The following is a 9,884-nucleotide window of genomic DNA, read 5'->3' on the forward strand; positions in this document are numbered from 1 at the left end:
AGGACCCTGGATTACATCATGCTGAGTGAAATGTTTCAGTCACCAAAGCTATAAATCTTTACAGAAGCAGATTGTCACATCTTTATTCCTAACAACAGCTGGTAGGTTTCAGTGATTGACCAAACAACTTAACAACCAGATTTCATCTGAATAAAGTGTCTGCCAACAAAGACCAGAGGAGACACTCTTCCATTCCAACACTGTCATAAAGAAACAAACTTCTTGTGCCTTAATAGGATAGGATTGAGATTATAAGTATAAGGTTGCAAGTACTAGGTCTCAACTAAAACCCAACCAAACTTTCTGTCAAAGAATCAACTAGAACTCATGGAGAAGCCTTCCAAATAGTTTCTTTACAGGTGGAAAGTATCTTTGCAGGAGGAGACTTCCTATCTTTCAAGGTGGGGCTGGTGGATTCAAACAATTGATCTTTTAGTTAGCAGCGTAATACATTATACATGACATGTTTATACCCTGGCTATCATTTGCTAACAATGAGATATTGTCAAGTCACTTTATCTCTCTATGCATCCTCTTCTTCATCTATAAAATGAAGTGAACTATATACCTAAGAAATTCATGAGGATTGAATGAGTTCTGTGTGCTTGTTCAGCATAGTGTCTTTTAACTACTATATCAGTCTTTGCTTCATTCAATGGTGTCCCAGAACATTGAGACAGAAAGATGCAGGGAATGGAGGTTGAGGTCTATAGACAAACTCTTGCTGAAGAGAGGAGTTATTGTTGTTCTTGTCATATGTCATTGAATCACAACTGACCTGTAGCTGACCCTCCAGTGAGTTTTCAGAAGCAGTAAATCACGCAGGAGGAGACTGCCAATCCTTCTCCTATGGAGCAGCTGGTGGATTCAAACCACATGTCTTTGGTATTGCAGTGTAGCTTCCTACCACTAGGCCACCAGAGCTCCTGCAAGAGGAGTGGCTATTCTTAATAAAAAAGAATGTGAGTACAGGAGAAGAGTTTTAACCCATTCTCCCAGCCTGGTCCAAAATGCCAAAGGGAGAGGTTAGGAAGAGCTACCCCCTGAAGAGACTCAAGCTGAGCAATTCAGCTAGTCAGTCGGCTGCCACAAAGAGGCTCTCTTGACAAGGACCACCGATGCCAGTATGAGAGGAGCACAGCCCCAGAGTACGGCCTGCCCTGGAATTGATCCCCAAAAGGTGAACCAGATCATGGTAGCTCGCAGATTGTATGGACACCTTGATACCATTTGCTTAGTGCCCAAGATTCTCTTAGCATCCCCTTCTGCTCCACCTCTTTCATGCATTCCATGCACAACTGCTCCCATCCCTTGCAGAGGGCTCCATTTGGTGTGCTGTCCTCTGATTCATCGTGTTCTACAGAACTCATAACGCTAAGATGCAGTGTTACAATATATTGTAATTTAGGAAGAAAAGAGTGAACTAAAGAGAGGCAAAGCAGAATTAATGTACAAGAAAATGTAAAGGCAATAAAAGGCATGGGTTCTATTCCAAATACAACAACATCCATCTGAGTGCTTTCTTGACTTGAAGATGCCTAAGGGATTCTGCCACCAACTTTGGGGAGAGAAGAACCATTGCAAAAAAGATGTGACGAAGAGCAAAAGGAGTTTCTGCAGCTGAGGAGCAGGTCTCAGTCTCAGTACTTGATGCAGGAGCGCTGGTTATTAGTGGTGGTGGTCTGCACAGCCCCGGCCGAGGACGGGGGCAAAGAACTGCCGACTCTGGTCCTCTGACTCATGGAGATGCTTCCAGACTGGATGCTCTTCCCAGCAGTTATGGACGCACTGGCCCCTCGGGTGTTTTGGCCTCTGTTGCCCTTCCCTTTGAGGCTGCTGCCCCCAGCACTGATGTTCTTGCTGCTGAAAGTGTGCTTGATCGTGGCTGCAAAGAGAGTAAGTTTTTCAGTCACATTCTGTCAAAATTCCCATTAAAAGTTAATCCCTGTCCTAGGAATAAAAACCAAACTCATTGCCATAAAGTCAAGACCAACTCACAGCTGGCCCTCCATTGGGTTGCCATAGCTCTCCCTTGGAGCCTGTTGGTGGATTCAAGCCACCAGAGAAACATGGCCACTCATGCTCCCTGACCAAGGAATTAAGAAAACGCCAAAGAGAGATGGAGAAGTGACTCTTAGATAGAAAGCTATCTGATAAAGGACCCAAGGCACAAACTAGCAAGACATCCATGACGTTCTACCCAAATAAGGCTTATGTGTCAGCCCCGTGTGCTCCTCTTTTTTAATTACTCTGGGTAAGATAAAATAATAATAATAATAATAATAATAATAATAATAATTTCTGGCTAGATGAGCTGATGAAAACCTGTGAGAAATCATCTGAACCAACAGAACATTATTTTATAAGATACTCACAGATACACACTTGATTCTGACACTCCCCAGACATCCTGTTTAGGAAAACAAAATAAGTATTAGGGAAATATCATGGTGAAATGATCCAGCTGGTATACCATCTTGCCATAATTAGCCACTAGGATGCCAGATGACATTGATAGGAGCCATAACATCAGCTGTTATGCATGATAAGGTGCTTACTTGGGATGCTAGGATAAAAATGTAAAGAATATAGTTATATCTCAGGTACATGGCTCTGTCTCTGAATATCTTGGTACCTCAGTAGTAAAACTCGGATAATGCATCTCCTCATCTGTTTATTGTGAAAAGTAAACAAAGCCAAGAATAGGGCTTATATATGTCTGACCCATACTGTAATCACATAGGTAATACCTGTGTCATTTTTTATGGACCTATGGACAATACTCTCAGAATCCCTTTTCTGTCTAGAAACGTCACCTAATTGTACAGTCTCCCACTAGGCAGTGATGTCATTAACAGAGATAGAAAGACAAGGAAAAAATGACTGGTTCAGAGAGGAGGGGAAGCTTTAACATAGACTTTAGGAACAGACAGGTCTACCTGGTAAAATCCAACGAATAGTTGGGCAAGCTAGACTGGATATCTAGCCTCCTATTTTGAATTCTTATAGATGAAAGAGTTGGACGTCAGATAAATTGAGTTTACTCACAAAATTGTCTCCTTCCACCTTTTAAGGTCAATGACCTCCTAGGACCCACCTTTGTATTCTCCACCTTGCCGGGATTGACTGGCATCTGTTCTTGGAATGTGCCATATGCTTGATAAGAATCTCTAAGTATTCTGCTTTAACAAATATTATAAAATTGGGGGGTTTTGAACTTAGATGAATAATTATGAGCAGCACAGCTCAGTATTTGTCACCTATTACCCTGCTTCAGTGTTCTAGAGCCTGGAGGAAATAAAGCCAGGGATCAAAAAAACCATTGTGAAAAGTGAGTCAAACGAGAGCCATATAATCCCGTGATGCTTGGTTCTCAACTTTAATTCCTTGTATTGGCCAGAGTTCCTGCCCACCTGCACTCCTCTCCTTCCAGCATCTTTTGATAGGTAGCAATTTCCACATCCAAAGCCAGCTTGATGTTCATCAGGTCTTGGTAGTCACGCAAGAGATGGGCCAGATTCTCCTTGGCCTGTTGCAGAGCCTCTTTGAGTTCTGCCAACTTGTTCTGAGCATCTTTGAGTGTCAGCTCACCCCGCCGCTCAGCATCAGTGATTGCTTCCTGCAGGCTGGCATTCTAAGGCAAGAGGAGAAAGAGGCAGCGTGTTGAGTCCCTGGACACATCTGTGCATATGGCAAGTAACCAGAAGTCCCCATTTGTCTCTAACTTAAAGCTCTAACTTGTGTACTGTGATCGGACATATTAACCCCTTCGACCTTTATCATTCATTTCCTTGTAGTTTAACCATTCTGGCGTATCCCAATGGTCATTTGAATTGTGATAATGAGTAGCTGCTTTCCAATCTTTAGCAGAAGTGTATGTAATCTGTGGTCTGAAATCCCAGAAAATCACTAGCCTCCTTGGCACTGTTCTGATGTATAGAGGCCCTTTGTCAGGCTTCCAAGGTTGTAAATTATAACCAGAAGAGATCACCCATCTTTCTCCCATGGTGTCACTTGTGGACTTACACACAGCCTTTGGGTTGGCAGCGCAACTTGCTAACACTTACACCAATAGAGTTCCCTCAGTCCCAAATATTTTACAGAATTTTGAGGTCATTCCCTCTGGGTTGAGGGGAGATCATTTCACCTTGAATATATATGGTGGGTGGAAGGAAAGATACTAAAGCCTTTGTTTAGTCCCATGGCCGAAAGTTCCAACCAGGAGTATGACAGATCACCCAGCCTGGAGTCTGGGCAGCCTGCTGGCACTCCATAATGTGACTGACATCAGCTACTATCCCAGACTTTGAGTGAACTGAACCTACTTGCTTGTTGACACTTTCAATCTCTGCCCTCAGTCTCTGGATTATTCTGTTGAGCTCAACAATCTCATTCTTGAGGCTCCTTAAATCATCACCATGCTTGCCGGCTGTAGTCTGCAACTCTCCAAGCTGAAGTGAGGGTGGGAAGCAAATAAGGAGAAATTATTTGTGAGACTTATCTGTGTGTATTTTGGGGATAGGGAGGGGATATGAGTATAATTGGTCTAAAACACTCTAAAGTCATACTGAAGTTCACCAGGCATTTGGAATGAAGAGGATCACTGAACTGAAGTCCACAGTTCCTCTTAAAGATACCAGGCAGTAGATGCAAAAACATTACACAGAGCCCTCCAGCTATGGGAATTTGTGAAAGGTATTTCAGTAGGGTTTCCATTTTATTCTCTGGGATGGTGCCAAATTGAATTGGAAGTGAAGGTGCAGGAGTTCGGATAAGGCTATGGGGTCCAGGCTGATGTTGTGACCTTTATTTACCTTGGTTGTGTACAGGGCCTGGGCTTCTGCCTTACTCTTCTCAGCTATTTCTTCATATTGAGCTTTGACCTCAGCGATGATGTTGCCCAGGTCCAGGTGGCGATTGTTGTCCATGGACAGGATCACAGAAGTGTCAATGGATTTCGATAGAAGTTGGTTGTACTCCTACACACACAGAGGGAGCACCATGAGGTGGTTATCAATACTTCTCTGGAATGTATGAACCCTACCATCTCCTGATTCAGTGGGTGGTAGCTTCAATCTCCGTGTGGATGTATGGGTGCCTAGTAGGCCCTAGGAGACCAAAGCGTGCTGAAGGGGAAGGAGGCGAGAAAGCTGGTAACAGGACACTCTTCAATATGCACCAAAGGGCTACTCCCTTCTCCAAGATTCCACTGGAACTCTGTGCATCAAAATTCTAAAAGCATAAATATTAGATGTTGGCTGTCCTAAGCTTTGGAAAGAAGAGAGGGAGAAGGTGGGCAATATGGCATGAGTGGTAAAAGCAGATACCAAGAGGCATCTCTGAGTCATGGCAACCCCACATGTGTCAGAGCAGACACTGGGCTCCACACAGTTTAGTAGCTCATGCTTTCAGAAGTAGATCTCTAGATCTTTTCTTCTGAGGCACATCTAGGTAGACTAGAACTATCAATCTTTAAGTTAGTAGCCAAGCACTGTAACTATTTACATTATTCAGAAACTGTGGTCAAGGTAAAGAAGAAGGTAAAATGGGAGAAATGAAAAAGGGATGTGGATAAAGATGGGATATGTTGCATATGTTTGCTGCCAGACAGAATTCACAAAGAAACTGGATCCCCAGAGTCAAACATCCCACACTCTGGTATTGGGCCTTCCACCAAGAGGAAGAGAGAAAGGTCCTTACAGCTTCGTAGACAGCTCTCAGGAAGTTGACCTCATCAGTCTGGCACTCCACTTGGGTTTCTAGGTTCACTTTGGCCACGTAAGCAGTATCCACATCCTGAAACCAAATGACCGGAAACCAGCCTTACAGGAAACCAGTGTTACTAGCCTCAATAAGTCGTTATAAGTGTATTTAATAATACTGATACAGGTTTACACCAATCAGAGTGATAATAACTTAAACTGAACATTATACTCACAGTAAGGAAAGCAAATTTAACCATTGGACTTGTATTAGAAAATGTTTGTTATTACAGTTTTTCTAATGTGCATGATTATAGTGGTAGTTACAAACTACTTTTTACTGCTTAAAACTGGTGTTCTGAAGATTGAAAGCAATTTTTTAATTAATTTTAATGAAAGTTTACATAGACTTTGGATTTCTATTTATTCATTGTTGCACTTTTTTCCCTGCCCACCCCTCCCCCTCAGTTCGCTCTTCTCTTTGAAAAGTAAAAGAAAAATTCTTTTATTGTTATACAATCCCTCCCTCCAAGTCCACTCCACTATGAAGCCTTCATTCTGGACTCCTGTCACGACAATAATACCTAACCATACATCACTTTTAAACAGTTCTCTCTCTCATCTGTTTCAATGCAGTATACATAATTTATCCCCTCTTTCTCAGTCTCCTGCCAACTCCTATGCCAGTCAGTCCTCTTCTATAAAAGCAATTCTGTAACTGGGAGCCAAGCATATTTAGTGACAGGAAAAAAGCCTTCAGGCCGATGATTCAGTGAAGAGACTGGCTGTGTCCTGGGTTTGAGCCACAGTAATAGCAGCCCAGCACTTGGAAATCCTGCTCTGTAAAAGGTATCTACAGCCCTACTCACTTCATGCTTATGAGAAGTTGTCCTCACAGCACCTAATCCTTGCTCCATCTGCTCCCCTCATAGCTCGCTCCCCTGCTTACCTTCTTCAGAACCATGAATTTATTCTCAGCCTCTGAACGCTTGTTAAACTCATCCTCATACCTACAAGGAGGAAGACAGTCTTGCTCAGAACACAGCTGAGCCTCGAGTAGGTTCACACACAGGAGAAAGAGTTTATCCCAGTAGCTAGAGGCTTACCCAAAACAGGGCTGTTGGTAAACATTATCTGCTTGATGCCAAGATAAAGCCAGTTGAGTGGCATGCATCATTAGAACAGTAGGGCCTTTAAATGGACCCTGGTACCCCATTTCAAACTCTCCATAATATTGGTAGCAAGGAGATAAAGCACATGATGGAACTGAGGCATAATCTCGGTGTCTGGGGCCCTCTAAGGAGCACATGCATACAAGTTGTATCTATGGCTGAGGACCACCCTACCCCTCATATCCTATGACCACTCTGAAAACTGCTTTCTTCTTCTATCTGCTCAGAAAGCACCCATCTCCTCCTTTCTGCGTCTGCTTCTCCCTCCTCCATCTGCGTGCTCACTGCATATCCCAACACTCTATTTGACAAAGATAGGATTCTACCCTATTTTAGTTACTCATGAGTCTTCTTCCTCCCAGCCACAGTCTGCTTTCTTAAAAGGATCCTTCACCTTGGCTGTACACTGGAATCATCTGTGATCTGTAGAAAATGCCAATGTCTTGTCCACAAACCCAGAGATTCTGATTGACTTGGCCACGAGTGCAACCTGGACATCTGGGATTTTTAAAGCACCCAAAGTGATTCTATAAGCAGAAAATGTCCATTCCACTGCTGTTAGACCCAGTGCTGGGGCACTAGCATCTGTTTCACGTGGAGCCCAGTAGATGCCCACCTCCATGACATACACCTCATTCTCTCTTCTTAGCAGCAACACAAATCATCAAAAGAGTGGATATTTCTTCCATCGGATTCCACATTCTGACACCTCATCTAGTGGCCTCTAGCCCCAGAGGCCTTCAGAACATGCACTGGCAATTTCCCAGATGGAAAACCCACATACTCCCAGCCTTACACCAGGATCACCTAGACCCAGTGACTGCTCCCCACCGCCCTAGCATCTTCATCACTCACTTCTTCTTGTACTCCTCCATGACCGCCTGCATCATGCACAACTCCCCATCCAGCCGGCTCCACTCAGCCTGCAGCTTGCTCAGCTGGGCCTGGAGGCAGCCAATGTAAGACTCAAAGAAGGGCTGCAGGTCATTAGCACTGGCTTTGGAAGCAGCCGTCTGCTCCTGCAGGAGGCACCACTTGGTCTCCAGCACCTTGTTCTGCTGCTCCAGGAACCGCACCTGTCATCAACCATGCGGGAGAGGTCACAGCCTGCCCGACATCTCACTCATGAGTGGACCTGCCTTCCACGTCCCCAGGCTCCCCTGTATCCCCAGGCCCAAGAGACTTTCACAGGCATAGGCTCCCCTACCTATCCAGAGGCCCCAACAGCTACACGCCTCACCTTGTCAATGAAGGAAGCAAACTTGTTGTTGAGGGTCTTGATCTGCTCCTTCTCTTGGGTCTTCACCTCCCCAATCCGGGGGTCAATCCCCATGTTCAGGGGCTGCAGTAAGCTCTGGTTGATGGTCACCTCCTGGATGCCCAGGGGAGAGCACCCTGAGCCCACAAAGCCTCCAGCTCTCCCTCCAGCACCGAAGGAGCCTCCTCCAAAGCCCCCACTGTGACCCCTTCCTCCGAGCCCAAGCCCGCACAGGCTGCCTCCAAAGGCACCAGAGCATCCCTGTGCTGAGCTCGCAGCCCGGGAAGCTCCTCCAGCCACACTGAGTGAGATCTTCTTGCTGCCGCCAAGGCTGTGCAGGCTCTTGCTGCCAAAGGTACCGCAGATCATGGCACAGGCCGTGGCAGCGCTGCCTGCCCCACAGCGTGAGGTTGACTTGCACCTGGGGGAGGTGCGGCTCTGACCAGAAGCGCCAATGGCAGAGCAGCCACTGAAGTCCTTGGTACTCTGGGAAGGCCTGCAGGTCTGTGGGCTCATCATTTTCTCAGGATGCAAGAAGACGTCCTAGCTCGAAATCTCAGAAGACAAGGAAACTTCTGACATAGGGAAAAGAGTGACCCCTTTTATAGGGCCCAGATGAACTGAATCATTAATTTGATGGTTTCCTGAGCTTCATCCTCTAGTGAAAATTAATCCTCACATCAATTTCCTTTGTTGTCATCCCAGACTGTCCATTTTATGCCTTTCTTATAATTAGCTGTGTGTAGTTCAGGCCCTCCCTTCATGAATGGGTTTGCCTCCTGCTAGGTATGACACAGTCTCAGGGCCCCAAGCACCAGCTTGTCAGAAGGTCCAATTAGGTGACTCTGTGATTCTTCATGTCCTCAAAATCTCTGAGTATCAACTTCCATTGCTCTGCTGCCTGACTCAGAGAACAAGGGAGATTCACATGGGAATCTTGGAAGTTTGGAAGGACTCAGCAGAAGATCACATTCTTCCTAATTTTCAGCAGATGTCCATACCTGGGTCTCCACACTCTTCTTCAGTTAACTCCAAGAGTAGAGAGTGTTAGGATGCCACAAACTGACCCTCGAAGAGACTTGAATGAGTGGTCTAGAGGCCTGAAAGAATGGGCACTCATCTGAGATTTTGCATTATTCACCATTTTGGGTAGCTAAGAGAGTTCCTGAAAGTCCCCTCTATCTCCTTGTTAACTACCTGGTAAGGAGACTAGTCTATTTCTGTTATTCAAATCCCAGCCAGGTAGTCTGCATGCCTCCCCTCTCCCATCCTAAGTCTAGCACTCCCCACCACCCAGCCCAGACCTCCCAGCTTTTCCTGTGAGGATTATGTTTCCTCATCCTCCTCTTCTGGGTGCTTCCTCTGAAGACCTTAGGGGTTCTACCTACATCCCTCCCTGTCTTGCCCTGTAATGATGGCTGCAGCCCTGTCTACCCAGCCAGCGATGGGCACCACCAGGGATGAGCTGCATCTGTCTGGTACACCAAGGTTCCCCCATTGCCCACTATCTAGCCCATGTGTATTGGTACATGTTGTAGGATAAATGGGTGTACAGCTGCTTCTGCACCCACCTGTCCTGGAATCTGTGTGGGCACCTGTGAATCACACCACTACACAGAGCAAAGTCTTGTCCCTCTTGACATTTGTCCATCTCCAATCATCTCCTACCCCAAGCTCCGGGGTGAGCTTTGTACGCATGCACTGCACTCCGTCAGCACATATCCACTCAGAATGAGCTTTTCTGCTTTTTTT

General features: G+C 45.5%; 1 protein-coding gene across 1 annotated transcript; it reads right to left on the reverse strand.

The window, feature by feature from the left end:
- Positions 1-1,640: 1,640 nt before the first annotated feature.
- LOC102846474 (keratin, type II cytoskeletal 2 oral-like) lies at positions 1,641-8,651 on the reverse strand. The gene is made up of 9 exons (XM_006883975.1): positions 8,115-8,651; positions 7,730-7,950; positions 6,652-6,712; positions 5,701-5,796; positions 4,815-4,979; positions 4,326-4,451; positions 3,414-3,634; positions 2,376-2,410; positions 1,641-1,885 (listed from the first exon to the last, which is right to left on the reverse strand). Exons 1-9 carry the CDS (start codon positions 8,649-8,651, stop codon positions 1,641-1,643), a joined length of 1,707 nt encoding a protein of 568 aa, XP_006884037.1.
- Positions 8,652-9,884: the final 1,233 nt, after the last annotated feature.

This window comes from Elephantulus edwardii, unplaced genomic scaffold, assembly GCF_000299155.1.
Source record: "Elephantulus edwardii isolate Elephantulus edwardi_28Jun2011 unplaced genomic scaffold, EleEdw1.0 scaffold00030, whole genome shotgun sequence".
Taxonomy (NCBI): domain Eukaryota; kingdom Metazoa; phylum Chordata; class Mammalia; order Macroscelidea; family Macroscelididae; genus Elephantulus; species Elephantulus edwardii.